The sequence below is a fragment of the Hipposideros armiger genome, unplaced genomic scaffold, assembly GCF_001890085.2.
Source record: "Hipposideros armiger isolate ML-2016 unplaced genomic scaffold, ASM189008v1 scaffold_28, whole genome shotgun sequence".
In the NCBI taxonomy this organism is placed as follows: domain Eukaryota; kingdom Metazoa; phylum Chordata; class Mammalia; order Chiroptera; family Hipposideridae; genus Hipposideros; species Hipposideros armiger.
Window position 1 is genome coordinate 531,241 of NW_017731378.1, and position 16,025 is coordinate 547,265.

Genomic DNA, 16,025 nt, shown 5'->3' on the forward strand with positions numbered 1-16,025 from the left:
AGCGGTTCATGAGCTCATCTCCCCAAATGGGGCCCTGTGAGGTGAGCTGAAAATCAGGACTGTGCATCCAAGGAAACATCGCTAGGGATCAGGAGACCCTAGGGTCCATCTTAGGGCCTAGAGATTCCTAGGAAAAGAGGGTGCAGACACAGGGCAGTGTATCTCAGGCTTTACCAGGCACTGGAAGTCCTGGACCTCCTGGTAAAATGCAGATTCTGGTGCAATAGTCTGGGGTGGGGCCTGAGATGGTGCGTTTTTATGAGCTTCCAGGCATTGCCAGTGCTGCTGGGCTGCAGAACACACTTTAGGTAGCAAGGTGTAGAGTACCTGGGTGCAGCCTGAGCTGGGCCTGGGTGAAGGAGTGCCGGGCAATGGGTCTGCTCGCTCTCAAGCGCAGAGAGCTCATCTGCTGTGTAGGCCCAGGAGGCTGGAAGTGCAACCCGCCCCTAATCCCCTTTCTTCTCTCTGGCACAGTGACTGACGCCTCCTCTCTGAGAGGCTACAAAAGCCCCCGCTGAAGGCCTAAGTATAACACAGAGCCCAGCAGCCACCAAAGAAAAGGCTAATAAATCCAAGTCCATAAAAATAAAAATTTTCCGCACTGCAAAACCCACATGAGCGAAGACAAAAGAAAAACGACAAACAAGGGAAAACTATTTGCAACTTGGATTACAGAGGGCCAATTTCCCTAATTTATAAAGAGTGTTACAAATCAGTTAGGAAAAGGCCAATAATCAATAGGAAAAATGGGCAACAACTCTGAGCAGACAGAAATTCAAATACATAAAAAATATGCCCGGCCTCACTCATTTAAAAAAAAATGAAAATGAAAATTACATTCAGGTACCAATATTTTCCTATCAGACTGGCAAATATATATTTTTTTAAATGATGACATTGTGTTGGTGAGAATGTTGGGAAAGGCTCAGTTGCGTCAGAGCTGATGGGAATGTAATTAGGGCTGTCCCTTGGAAGCACAATTTGGCAATGACTATCAAAACTACACCTATATTCCTTGGGCGTAGCAATTCCATTTTATGAACTCACCGAGAAACATGTGCAATTGTGGAAAATGGCAGGTTGTACAAGCTTATTCATTCGGTGGCACTGTTTGCAAGGGCAAAAGATTGCAAGGCGTCTAAACGTTCATCAGCAGGGGACCAATTCAACGAGTGGCAAATCTATACAATGGAGTACTATACAGCCATAAAAAGAATGAGAAAGCTCTCTGCTGCCATGAAATAACCTCCAAATTGATAGTTAAATAAAAAAAAAAAGTGCGGGGTAACACTGTGAGCAGAGCATGCTATTATTTGTAGAAAAGGAGAGTGATATATGTAGATTGAAGATAGCAGATCAGCAGTAACCATTCTCCTGAACGGAATAAGTGAAAAATGAATGAGGTAAGTGGTGGGGTTCACAGCTCACACTGACCCATCCAGTGCCCACACTCCTGTAACCCCAGATCACACGGGCAGGAGAGCTCAGGGCCATGCAGTGCAGCAGCTGGGGTGGTCAGGCAGGACCCCTGGGGGCATGGGCTCTGACTGGGAGCTAGAAGGTCCTGGGTTCCTGAATGTGGAGGGAGGTGCTGGGACCGGACTCTCTCCCTGTTTGTCCTGCACACTCTTCTACACGGTTTTCACCAAGTAGCGTTGCCTGAAACACACGGGTGTGTATTTTTCCAGGTCAGTTAAGCCATAAGCTGGTGTCCTAGCCAGGCCTCTTGGGATTGTGGTCAGTTGTCCTCCATTCTTTTACCTCCCTCCCTCTTACCTACTTTCCAAGTCTTAACCCTTGGCCCTTGCCCACCTGGCACCATCATCTGGGTGGTGTCTTGTTTACATTATGGTCCTTTTCCTTTTCTGCTCCTGAATAGGGTCTCTCTTTTCCCCAGGGGCCAGGAGGGCGGCCTGTGATCACTCCACCCAGGACACTTCTAGAGGCTCTGGCTTTCTTCATGCCACAGAATTGTCACAACTATTGCTTAGAGAGCACTTATTAAGTCCTAGACACTGTAAGTGCTTTTCATCCATTATCTCGGTGGTTCATTCAAATATATGTATTAAATTGTTTACTAAATGACATAAGAGCTTCTTTGGTCCTGGAGATATAGCAGCAAACATGACAAAGTGTCTATCCCCATGGACTTCAGTAGAAGAGATGAACCACAAACAATATATAATGTACTTTCAGACAAGGGTAGATGCTATGAAGAGAAATAAAGTAAGTTAAGGGCAATAGAATGACAGGGGTATGATTTTAAAGTGTTCAGAGAAGACCTCATTTGAGGAGCCCTGAGAACCGTGGTGGGAAAAGCATTTCAGGCAGAGGGAGTAGCAAACACGAAAGCCTCCGGTGGGAATGCGGCGAGCAAGAGGAAGAGTGGAGGAAACGACGTCAGAAAGGCAACATGCTCATGTCAGGAAGGGTGTTGTAGGTGATCGTAAAGACTTTGGATAGAGTCTATTGGAAGGTGCTGAGCTTGTGAAGTTGATATGATTTTCCCTGTTCTACGGACGAAGGGGTTGAGACTGTGAGAGATCAAGTATCTTGCCCAAGGTCACCCAATCAGTAGGGAGCAGACCCCAGGGTGTACAAATTGACCCCCACAGAACACTGCCAGGATGCAGGGTCGTAGCTGTCTTCCAGGGACTCCAGGGTTGACATCCTCAAGGCTGGTTGAGGGACAGGACAGGGACCATCCTTCCTCTGGTCCCACTAGTACTTCAGCACAGGCTAAAGGAGCCCCTGGTCATATGCTGTGGGCAGGTGGGGGGGGTGTCTGTGGGCTTCTGGAGAAAATCTCAGGTTCCCTGTGGTGGGCAGAGTGGCAGTGGCTGAGTGTCGTGCCAGCTGGACCCAGGGAAGTGCTGACACAGCACAAGTGTCCCGGCTGTACACCCTGCCCACTGTCGATGAATCAATTGAATCACTCAACTGAAAAATTAACTCAAACCCACAGACATCCCTCAAACCCACAGAAGGTCACTGGGAGGTGCACACCTAGGGCTGAGGCAGCTGGGCACAGCCGTCCTTACCCAGCCCGGGGGGCCCAACTCCAGCCTCCCCCAGAGGAACACTTGTGCCCTCAAACCCAGGACTGCCAGGGGGGCTCCAATTTGCCTGTCTCCCCTTGTCTGCCCTCTGTTGGCAAACCTTCTCTCAGGCCTAATGGCACGTGCCTCATCTGCTCTTCCAGGATTTATTTATCAAGTTTTAATTGTGCTCTTAGGATGTTTAAGGTCTGGCTGGGCCAGAGGGAGGCGCAAAATGACCCACACAGGATTTAGCCCTGAAGGAGCTTAGAGTCCAAGGGACTGGGAGAGCGGAGTCAGACAGCTAGAGAAGTGTAAGGCAGCGTTGGAAATAGACTGTAAACTGCTCTGAGGGCAGGGTTTTTCTGTTTCATTCTCAGGGGCATCATCAGGGGCATTCTAGCGTCTAGAATAGTGCCTGATACACAGTAGGTGCTCAATAAATATTTTTCCAATGAATGAATGCATTAGTGAATGGAGCTATGGTTAAGCTGGCTCAGGGGTAGTGCCCTCCCCCCTTCAACTGCACATGCGAATCACCTGGAGATCTGATAACTGGGTCCCATCCCCAGAGGCTTGGATTGGACTGGACTGGGGTGCCCCTTGGGAACTGAGAGTGTTAAAAGCACCCCAGGGAATCCTAATGGGTAGCCTGGGCTGTGCACCACTGCTCTAGGATTCACAATGGAACACTCTAAAAGTATGGGAGGGGCTGCTGTTTCAGAGACACCTGGCAGGTCCCATCCCAGGTGCTCTGTGCTCGGTGAGAAGGGAGGAGAGTCTGTCCCCTTCCTCTGGCATCCTACCTTCCGAGCCCATGTTGAACATCCCCCTTCCACAGTTTGCCCCGTTTCTGTTTCCCTGCCCTCCAGCACCTTCCTGGGGACTCCGCAGCCATCCCTCGCTGCTGCTCCCCTTCTGACCTTGTCCCACATTAAAGGGTTGATCAGCCCATCAATTAATTGTGTCCTAATCCAATCTTGGCTTGGTTGGAGAGAGGACAGTAAATCCAGCTGGGTAATCATGCCCTGATATTTGTGTAGGGATAATTACTATCTCTCAGGCCTCACTTGGTGGCAAGATGAGATGAAAACCCATAAAACACCACTTGGGGCTGTGGCTCATTGTTTTTTGGCTGCACAAGGCTGGCTGCCAGCCAGCCAGCCCCGCCTGTCCCTACCCCTGGCACTGGCTCCAACCTCGTCCCCTCCTATTTATGCAACTGGCAGGGCTCAACATCAGGGGCTGTTTAGGGGCTGGAACTTGGCTTGGGCTCAACAGCCAGTAGGGACAACATTACGGGCCCTGGGGACAGCCAGTGTGTGGGGAACGGGGAGAGGCAGGGAAGGTGTTTCCTCTCGCCAGGCAACCACCTGCCTCTAGGAGGTTAGGAGGGTCCAGGAAGGTGAATCCACAGGTATGAAGCACAGGGTGTCGTCCAAACCAACCCAAGAGGCTGCTGCCACCTGGAAGAGTCCAACTTGTCCCCACAGGGACAGGAGGCCCTGCATCCCCCAGCAGGACACCCTGGCCTGGGACTTCCCTGCAGGTGTCATGGCCCCACAGGAGCAGACTTCATTCTAGTGGGCTGAGGTCAGGTCTGAGAGAATATGAGAGGTCGGGGCTGGGAACCACTTGCAGCCCTGTGAACACAGCCCCCGCAGCTCGTGAAACACTGAGCACCCACTAGGAGCCAGGCTTGGAGGACACAGGAATGAGTACGGCCATAATGTCTTGATTAAAAGAATGGAGCCGGAGTCAGATCCCTGGGTTTGAATCCTGGGCCTTACACGTTATGTGGTCTTGGGAAAGTCATGTGACCTCAGTTTCCTCAACTATAAAGTGGGATATACCAGTACTTACCTAATCAAGCTGCTGTGAGGCTTAAATGAGATAACTGTTATAAAGTGCTTAGATCAGGGCCTGGTACACAGTCGATGAGACTTAAGTACTCGCTGTTATTATTATTATTATTATTATTATTATTATTATTATTACTATACAGCCTTTTGGGCATCAATTTCCTTCCTCCATTCCTTAGTGTGTAGGACCTTGCTATGCAAGGTGTGGTCCCTTGCATCACTTGAAAGTCCCTGGGTGTTTGACAAGTGTCCCTCAATCATATACGGGCTCAGGATAAGTGAGAGTCAACTGGGCCCACATGGGACACAATATAAGGAGTAGGGGAGTGGAGGGGAGTGGGCAGCCAGTGACAACCCCCTTACCACAGGCTATGCTGAAGAAAACAAGAATCTCCCAGACATTTACCTTGCTCATTTCAATGTAAAAGTCACGTTCATATTTATGATATCACTAATTTAAATCTAACAACAATCATGCGAGGAAGGCTTAAATGAGATAACTATTATAAAGTGCTTATATCAGGGCCTGGCACACAGTTGATGAGACTTAAGTACTAGCTGTCTATTATTATTATTATTATTATTATTATTATTATTATTATTATTATTATACAGCCTTTTGGGCATCAGTTTCCTTCCTCCATTCCTTAGTGTGTAGGACCTTGCTACGCAAGGTGTGGTCCCTGGACCAGCAGCAGCATCATAGCCTGACAGTGTGTGAGCAGCGCAGAATCTCAGGCCCCACCCCGGACCCGCCGAGTCAGGATTCTATTTACATAAGACCCCCAGGTGACTTGGATGGGTGCTCTGGGCTAGGAAAGGCTCCACGAACTCAAGGTTTGTCTTCCTCGAAGTTGTATCCCCAGCACCTAGTACCTCTAGTTTACCATGGGGTAGGTGCTCGGCAGGAAATTGTGGCGGGAATAAATGAGCTCAACTGAAAGCTGTGGGGGTCCCTGAAGGATTTCAAAGCATATTAGAAAGGTCCCCTTCAAGCAGTATGGAGGGTAATTCCAGGGGGCCATCTCTTTGTTATGGTGGCCACTCGGGTGAGAAGGGCTGAGTGGTTAAGCCAGGCAGGAGAAGTGGGAAGGAGAGGGCGGGGCTCGGAGGACTGGGCGCTGCTCAGTCTCCGGGGCGGTGGTGGGGGCGGGGGTGAAGAGGACATAAAGTCTGAAGGTGATGACTGGGTCTCTGCTCAAGACCCTCCATCTCCAGGCCCAGGGGCCGGGGCCAGCAAGGGACTATCCCAGGGGAAGCCCATGGCAGTAGCTCGAGGAAGGCCAGGGTCCCTGGGTCGTGCCCCCAGCTGGTGCTGGGAGGAGTAAGGTAGGAAGCAGGAAAAGGCCCAATGCCCCAAACCCTTACCTGAGAAGGCATTATTGGTGTTGAGGAAGTAGATCTCCTCACGGCCATCCCCGTCGATGTCACAGGCTGTGACCCCGATGGCATTACCCTGCCGGTCCCGTAGCGCATAGTAGGGGGAGCTGCGCTCATCCACCGCGATGTTCACCAGCCGCTTCTGGGCTCGGTCATATTTCAGAACCAGGTTGGGGCCATTGTACCTGGAGGGGAAGAGGGAGGGGGTGCTGGGGAGGAGCCGCTGGGCCACCTAATTCTGCCTGACCAGCCATCGGCTTGGAATTGTCCCGGAGAGGTCAGCATGGAGCAATTCAGCCCCACAGCATTCCCAGGGAGCTTCAGTAGCCTCACCTTGGAAGTCCCTGGGTGTTTGACAAGTGTCCCTCAATCATATATGGGCTCAGGATAAGTGAGAGTCAATTGGGCCCACATGGGACACAATATAAGGAGTAGGGGAGTGGAGGGGAGTGGGCAGCCAGTGACAACCCCTTACCACAGGCTATGCTGAAGAAAACAAGAACCTCCCAGATAAATATTTACCTTGCTCGTTTCAATGTAAAAGTCACGTTCATATTTATGATCTCACTAATTTAAATCTAACAACAATCATGCAAGGAAGGCTGTATTATTAACCCATTTTACAGATAAGACAACTGATGAGCTTCATCAGGGAAACTAAGGCTCTTCTCAAGGTAACACAGCTAGCAAGTGTCAGGTGCTGGGACTCGAACCCAGGTCCTTTCTGCTATCCCATAAGCCCTTGCGTGAACGAGCCCAGGAAGAGCACAGACTTTGTCCCCAAGGTTTGGAATGACTCTCCTGACAGAAAGGCCCAGCATCTAAACAGTAATATGAAATTAGCGTCTCAGATGGGAGATTATGAACACATCTAAAGTAATTAGGTGGACCTGCTAGATGGATTTCTTTTTCTATGAAACTCAGAAACAAAAGATTACAATTCTCATCAGTCCTCGTGTCTCCCGTCTCACTCTCCTGCAGCCACATGGCCCCCAGGCATGGTCTTGCCTCAGGGACTTTGCACATGCTGTTCCCTTTGCCCAGGATGGTTTTCCTCCAGATATCCACAGGGCAGTCTCCCTCCTTCACCTGCTTCAGGCCCTGGCTTCATCGGTCCTTCTCAGCGAGGCCTTCCTGCCCACGTTCCTGAAACTTGCAACCACCACCACCACCCTGCACTCCTTATTCCTCTCCCCTGCTCTCTCTCCCCAGGGTTTGTACCACCAGTCTCTGTCTTCTTGTTTATCTCTTCCTTCTCTGTCTGATCCCACTAGAATGTTAGCTCCACGAGGGCAGAACTTTGTTTTTGTTCCCCAAGGCCTAGAACAGTGCCTGGCACACAATAGGTGCTCAATAAGTGCTCGTTAAATGACTGAATGAGTGAGACCTCAGAACTCATCAGGACTTAGGTGTCCCACGGTCGGTTTCTTCCCATTGCCTTTCCATCTGGAGAAAGCGGCATGCCCAAGGTCACCCCCCAGACAGCACAGCCATGAATGTCTAAAGGCCTCCTCCCGCTCCTGGAACTCCAGCTTGCCAGGCTCTCCAAAGGAATCCAGCCAACCCCTATCCATTAATCCCAGGCCTCTTGCCTTTGTTTTAACCTAAGCGTGTACATCCTGAGTGAGTTCAGCTGCCAGCCTCTGGATGGTCCCCAGGAGAGAACACTTGGGGGAGGGCGGGAAGAACTCTCCAAGGTCTTTGAGACAAATCACTTCTTGCTTTCCTAACACAGATCCAACTTGGCCCTCTCCTTTGTCACCAAGATACAGAGCCAGGGAAGTTTGGGGCAGGCTGAACAACTGGCTGGGTGCCTTCTGGCACCCACAGTGTGTGAAAGGGGAGATGGAGCTCCCTGGGGACTGAGTCAGCACCTGCTGATGGAAGGTCATGCCTTAGACTCATTGACAAAGCGTGTCTGAGGGCGGTGTGTGGAGGGCACAGCGTGGCCAATGGGACGCATCTAGACAGAAGAGACAGGACACTTGGGTTCCAATACTGTAAGCAGCTGGCTCCAGTCCCCGGGGACAGAAAGTGCCTTCTGGATGCTAAATGCTCGTCCTCCAAGCCTCTAGGTCTTCTGTTTACTACCGTTCCTACTGCTCCTCACAAGAAACTGTACTCTTAGTGTGCTGAGCCTCATTAAAAGCACTTTAACCTGCATTGTCTCACCTGAACCCTACATAATCCCCAAAAGAAGGTAGGTAAGGCATTTTTCTAGAAAAAGAAAATGAGGGTCAGAGAGGCAAATATTACACAGCTCGTACATGAAAGAGCAAATCCTGTGCTCTTTCCAGGTTGCCTATGAGGCCAACATGCCTAGTCCTCTGCATTTTTTTTCTGGCAGCTTCCTCCAAAGGAGCGACTCTGAGAAATGCTCAAGGACTTCATTTAAACAGTGGAGATAATACCCATACATTTCTAAAGCACTTTACAGTTTCTAAAGAGCTTCCTCATCCTTGATTTCATTTGCTTCTCATAGGTCTTGACTCTGCCAGAGATTAGTTTTGTGACCTTGGCTGGTCATTGCCTCTCTCTAGGTTCTGGGTTTCTCGTCTGCAAAATGAGAGAGTTGGACTAAATCAGAGGGTCACAAAATGTGTGGACCAATGTGGCTGTGGGGGTGGGCCTCTGGGATCTTCCCTCTCAGTTTCAACCTGACAATTTCTACTTTAAGGCATTGTATTTTATGCATCCCATTCCATCCAGTGTTGCTTAAATCGGGGATTCCAGAGCCAGCGTTTAAGAGGCAGTAGACTAGCAGCTCTGTGAGGGCCCTTCTGGGTCTGCATTTCTCGGTCCAGGTCCACACGTCTAACTCTAACATCGGAGATGGGCAGAGCAGGAGTGTTCTCCCCCAGGCTAAGGGTGGGGAGCCACCATATAAAGTCTAACCTTGACACCCCTCCTTTGCATCCCCTGTCCCTCTGGCCTCCTGGAATGTCTTTCCCATACCCTGGAGCCAGCTCCCAGTAGGAGGGGAGGGGCCATGATACCCACACATATTGGAAGCCGGCCCTTTCACCCTGAATCTGGGATGGTGGGCATGTACACAAGGTCCCTGCGCCCGTGGTGGTGGTCCTGGTGGAGCAGATGGCCCTGGATCATCTTTTCTTTTCTTAGGGGTGCTAGTTCCAGGGCACCCCCTTAGGGGAATGTAAGGTGGGCTTGCTAGGCTGGCTCAAATTCCTCCATCTGTTATAGGGTGAGCACTATGGAGTCCTACCCAACCTATATGGAAGCCTGGAAGGAACCCTACACTGTCCCCTTCCCTCCCACCACCACCAGTAGGTCCTCGGTAGCGTTCTTGACAATCTACGGTGAGGGCTAGGGGTCAGTGCAAGGAGCTGCCGCTCCTCCCCTGCACCCAGGCTGCCCTTTGCTGTCAGTCAAGCTGGACTGACCCCTGAGCTCTCACAGTCTTCACCCAGGATAACCAGCCTTGTTCCTTCCCCATTTCCTCAGAGCTGATGCACCAGTTGGACTCCTCTCCATCCCTTGACTAGGCTCTACCCTTTTTGGCTTCTGTGACTTTGCTCAGCAGCAGCTGCCCCCTCCATGAAGAATGTTCTCCCCACCCGCCCTCCCTCCCTCGTAGCCTGCCTAACTGCTGCCTCGGCTGGCTGTGATCTCTTCTCTGGATACCCACAGCGTTTTGCACCTCGCTCATTCCTGAGAGGGCAGAGTTGTTTGTGTTCCAACATCGCTTGCCTCATTAAAACATATGCTTCTTGAGCTCCGGAACCATGTGGTTATATCTCTGAATTTGCTGTGCCTAGAAAGGCTTGGCATACAGAAGGTGCCCAACAAATGGCTGTCCAATGCAAGAATGAGTGAATGAGCAAGTGAATTAATGAGAGAATAAATAAAAATAATCATGGGTAGCACTAATAGTTACTAGGTGCCAAGCACCCTTCTAAGCACTTTATACCCACTATCTCATTTCATCCTCATGACAATCCTAGGGTTTTACAGATGTGGAAAATCTGTAGGTACTTTTACTAAGGTCCAGAGGTTAGCCACAGCCACTAACCCACCCACAGTGCCTCTGGGGTGTCAGTCCCCACGCCGACAGGCCTGGTGAGCCGGGTGTGAGGTATGTGGGATTTCATGTTTCCCCTCTCTGCCACCTGCCACAGATAGTTAAGCACTTCTAGAAATGCAGGAGGCTTTGTAGCTCGGTTAACCGGGGTTAGGAAGTGGGACAGGGTCCCGTGTTCTTGAAAAGCAGATGTGAAATCATAATATCCAGGGCTGGGCCAGCAGGCAGAGGCAATTAGCTCAACTGGAAAATCTGCTTGAGAGACACCAGCAGGGTACAGCCTATACTTGTGTGAGTGCCGTCCAGTTCGGCTGCCAGTCCAGTGGGACAGGACTGCCGTGGGCAGGGAGGGGCCTAGGGGGTAGGCCCAGAGCAGCCTGGGCGTGCGCTCCTGGCCCTGCCGCTTTCTGACTCTGACCTTAAACTCCTGACTCAGCTTCTCCAGCTTCAGCTTCTTCATCTGCAACTACGGGCTGCCACCTACCTCACAGGATGGCTGCGAGGATAAAAGAGTGTGTGTGACAGCACTTGGTAAACTGTGAAGAGTTACACAACTGCATAGTCGCATCATTATTTAAACAAAACAAAACAAGAAAGAAACCGAGCCATAATCTCTCACTCTCCAGTGATCATTTTGAGAGTTTCCAAACACACTCATTCAAAAACGTCCCATCCTTGATCTCTCGTCCTCTGAGGGTGTATTTCTTTATTCCCCTTTATAACTAAACTTCTCAAAGAGTTGTCTTCACAAGCTGTCTCCACTTTCTCACACCCATTCACCCACCCCAATCCACATTCCCCACCCTCCTAACTCCAGCAAGGTCGCTCTTGTTACTGTCATCGATGGCTTTCAAGTGGCTACTGAAAGGTGGCCCTTTCAAATCTCATCTCCTTCAGCCTCTCAGCTATATTTGGCACAGCGGCCCACTCTCAGCCTCCCCTGCACCACTTCCCTCTTAAAACACTCTCTCTCTTGGCCCGAGAATGCCACCCCCGTCTGGTTGTCCTTCTCTCTCTCTGGTTCCATACCTTCTCGCCTTTGCAGATTCTTCCTCCTCTCCCTGCCTCCTTCTTTTTTTATGCCTTTAAAAAATATTTTTATTAAATATAGCTAACATACAATATTATATGAGTTTCAGTTAGTCAACATTTATATACCTAAAGAAGTGATCACCATGATAAGTCCAGCAACCATCTGACACCGTACCAGGCTATCACGATATTATTAACTATATTCCCTGTGTTGTACATTACATCCCCATGATTGATTTGTTTTATACCTGGAAAGTTGGACCTCTTATTCCCCTTCATCTACCTCCCCCCCTTTTTAATTTTTCAATTACAGTTGACATTCAATATTTTATATTAATTTCAGGTGTACAGCATAGTGGTTATACATTTGTATAATTTGAGAAATGATCCCCCTGAGTAGTCTAGTACTCACCTGGCACTATACATAGTTATTACCATATTGTTGACTATATTCCCTATGCTGTACTTTACATCTCCATGACTATTTTGTAATTACCAGTTTGTACTTCTTAATCCCTTCCCCCTTTTCACCCTGCCCCCAATCCTCTCCCATCTATCACCCCAACAAATCTAGTACCCATCTGACACCATACATATTGTTGTATGTATGTATTATTACAATATTATTGACTATATATTATTATATCATTATTGACTATATTCTTTATGCTATACCCTACATCCCCATGACTACTGTGTAACAACTAACTTGTACTTTCTTAATCCCTTCTCCTTTTTCACTCATCTCCAAACTCCCTCTCATCTGGCAACCATCAATATGTTCTCTGTATCGATGAGTTTGTTTCTGTTTTGTTTGTTTGTTTTGTTCTTTAGATTCCACATATAAGTGAAATCACATTGCATCTGTCTTTCTCTGTCTGACACTCCACTCAGCATAGTACCCTCTAGGTCCATCCACGCTGCCGCAGATGGCAAGAACCCATTCCCTTCCATGGCTGAGCAATATTCCATTGTATACACGTACCACTTCCTCTGTATCCATTCTTCCATTGATGGACACCCAGGCTACCTCCACATCTTGGCCATTGTAAACAATGCTGCAGTGATCATATGGATGCACATGTCCCCTTCAAATAGTGTTTGGGTTTCTTCAGATAAGTACCCTGAAGTAGCATTACTGGGTCCTTTTTTGTCTCTTGTTATAGCCTTTGTTTTAAAGTCTATTTTGTCTGGTTTAAGTATTGCTACTCCAGTTTTTTTTTTTCATTTCCATTTTCATGAAATATCTTTTTACATTCCTTTACTTTCCATCTGTGTGTCTTTCAATCTGAAGTGATTCTCTTGTACACAGCATATGTAAGGTGTTTTTTTTTCTTATCCATTCAGCCCTCCTATGTCATTTGAGTGGAGCATTTAATCCATTTACATTGAAAATAATTGTTGGTAGATATGTAGCTATTGCCATTTTATTATTCATAATTTTGATCTTTTTTTTCCTCCATTTTAAAGAAGTCCCTCTAAGATTCCTTGTAATACTGGTTTGGTGGTGATTAACTCCTTTAGCTTTTTCTTGTCTGGGAAGCTCTTTATCTGTCCTTCGATTCTAAATGATAGCTTTGCTGGGTAGAGTAATCTTAGTTGTAGGTCCTTGCTTTTCATCATGTTGAATATTTTGTGTCAATCCCTTCTGGCCTGCAAAGTTTCTGTTGAGAAATCAGCTGACAATTTTATGGGAGCTCCCTTATAAATTACTAGTTGCTTTTCTCTTGCTGCTTTTAGGGTTCTCTCTTTGTCTTTAACCTTGCCATTCCAATTATAATGTGTCTTGGTGTGGGCCTGTTTGGGTTTATCTTGTTTGGGACCCTCTGCGCTTCCTGAGATTGTATATTTCCTTCACCAGGTTAGGAAAGTTTTCAGTCATTATTTCTTCAGGTAGGTTCTCAATCCCTTGCTTTCTCTCTTCTCCTTCTATTAGTCCTATGATGCGAATATTGTTATGCTTCATGTTGTCCCAGAGGTCTCTTAAACTATCCTTATTTTTTTGGATTCTTTTTCATTTTGTGTTCCAATTGGGTGTTTTCTGCTACCTTGTCTTCCAAACTACTGATTCGATTCTCTGCTTCATCTAGTCTGCTAGTGATTCCTTCTAGTGTATTCTTCATTTCAGTTATTGTATTCTTCACTTCTGACTGGTTCGTTTTTATGGTTTCTATGTGCTTTATGCTTGATATCTCTCTGTTGAAGTTCTCATTACACTTCTTGAGCATCCTTATAACCATTGTTTTGAATTCTGTCTCTGGTAGGTTGCTTGCCTCCATTTCATTTAGTTCTTTTTCTGGAGTTTTCTCCTGTTCCTTCATTTGGGACATATTTCTTTGCTTCCTCATTTTCACTGCTTCTCTGTTTGTTTCTATATATTAGGTAGATCTGCTATGTCTCCCAGTTTTGGCCAGGTGGCCTTATGCAGAAGGTGCCCTATGGGGCCCTGGCACAGTCTCCTTTATCATCTGGTGCTTCAAGAGTGTCTCTTGTGTGGGTTGTGTGTGCCCTTCTATTATAGTTGAGTCCTGATTGCTATTGGCATATCAGTGCATAGGATTGACCCTCAGGCTGATTGGCTGTGGGGTTTGGCCACATCCACAGCTTACAGACTGCTCTGCAGGGGGCTTATCCCACTGAGTGGGATTTACACCAGCGGGTTCTGGTGCCTGTTGAGACCACCCTTTAGGTGTGCCACTTGTGGAGCTAATTGGGTGGTGCTCTGCTGTGGTCTGAGCCAACCTCCAAGTATGTTGTTTCTGGGGCCTCTTGGGAGGGGCTGTGGTGCAGACCCAGGTCACCTACTGCCAGTGACCAGCTGTGGACTACCTGGTAGGACCTACAAAGTGATCCATAGTTGTTTGCTGCCTGTGCTAACCCTGGAGGCATGTGGGAGAGGCCACACTGTGAACTGAGGACGTCTGCCACCAGTGCTGGGCCTGGGGTAGCTCCGCAAAATGCCCCCAAGTTCTGCTGCCACCTGCCAGCTCCTTTAATATTCAGCCACTAATAAAGCCTCCTGTGGTACACAAGCCGGGTGAGATGCGGTCTCAGGGAGTCACTAGAGTGGGAATAGTTGTGTGTGATCAAGGTTGATGTAGACTCTGGTTTGGTGCTAGTGCTGAGCCTGCAGCTACTCAGCAAAAGTCTCAGAGCACACCGAGGCCAGTAGCTGCCCTCCAGGGCCCCATGGACTCTGATAGTTTTCTTAGAAAGAGTGCAATTCAGGCAAGGCTGGCTGCTCACAGAGAAAGTGCCTCTGGTGTTGGGCAAGTTGGATCCCAGTGACTCAGCAGGTTGGAGCGAGTGGAGCTCACTCCAATCAGATTCAGATTTAGCCTGTGGGGGCGGGCTTAACACAGGAAACATGGTGCCTGGCTGTGTGGGAGAAGGATCTCACACAGGGAAAATGGTGACTGTCCTTCAGCCTTCCCTATGAAGCCACACATCTCAGTCTGCCCCTCCGTGTTTCTCCAACACCCTCCAAGTTACTGTCCTTTCGCTAGAGCCCAAGGTGAGTGCCTGCGAGTGAGGTAGTCTGTGCATGGACCGTTTAAGAGAATGTCTGGGTTTCTCGCAGCCTTCCGTCCCTTGCGGATGGTCAGAATCCCCACTGTTTCACAGCCAGGTGTTGTGGAGGCTCCTCCTCTGGGCTGAGGAGACTTGTTTGTGGCTGGGGTCCCTCCCTCTTCTGGGGGGAACCTCCGCAGCTGTGCTATACCTCTTGGTTCTCAACCGCCACCCAGAGGTTTGGGGCTAGCTCGTTTTGTGTCTCTGCCCCTCCTACCAGTCTTGACGTGGCTGCTTCTTTATATCCTTAGTTATCAAATTTCTATTCAGATGATTCTCCAGGTTGAATGTTCTATAATTCAGTTGTAAACTATTTTAATGTGTTCATGGAAGGAAGCAGGCACAGTGTTTACCTACTCCACCGTCTTGGCTTTCTAGGAATATATGCTTTTCTTCTCCCTGCCTTCTTAATGTTGAAGACCCCAGGCCTGGTCTTAGGCCTCCTTCTCTTCTCTCTGTGACCTTTCACTAGGGGATAATGTCCATTCCCATGACTGACAACTCCCAAGTTTATATCCAACCCAAATCCCCAGTCCAAACTCAGACCCATATATCTGACTGCCTACCTGACCTCTTTCCTTGCACCCCTCCACAGTCATCTCCAATGGAACTATTGATTACTCATCCCCCTGCACCCTGCAGTGGGCACCCAAGTAGTAAATCCAGAAACCTGGCGCTGGCTGGGTCCATTGGACACCCCTTGTCTTCACAACTAAGTTATTGGCCAATCCTGTCATTTCTACCTTGAAAAATTTTGAAACCCTCTTTCTTCTCCCCTTTCCCTCCAGGGCTACCATCTCTGGAGAGACTCCTTTCTCTGTTTCTTCACTTACCTCTGTGACTCTAATCCCCTCACACCATAGCCACAGTCATCTTTTTAATACACAAATCAGATTGGCCATTCTGCCTGAAACCTTTTGGTGGCTCCCCATTATGTCAGAATGAAACCTAGAGCCCTTGTCACACCTGAACTAGGAGCATATGATGGTCTATTGCCTGCCTTGCTGACTTCCTCCAGCCACACCAGTCTCCTTTCCGTTCCTAATATTCCAGCAGGCACAGTCCCAGCCCTGAGCCTGTCACAACACTGCTCCCTCTGAC

General features: G+C 48.5%; 1 protein-coding gene across 1 annotated transcript in view; it reads right to left on the minus strand.

Annotated features, from left to right (window-relative positions):
- The window catches only part of CRTAC1 (cartilage acidic protein 1), a 135,109-nt gene that overhangs the window by 46,992 nt on the left and 72,092 nt on the right, over nucleotides 1-16,025 (minus strand). The window contains exon 3 of the mRNA XM_019636266.1: nucleotides 6,269-6,465. Within this exon, the coding sequence (XP_019491811.1) occupies nucleotides 6,269-6,465 (197 nt within the window). The remainder of the gene's footprint in view (nucleotides 1-6,268; nucleotides 6,466-16,025) is intronic.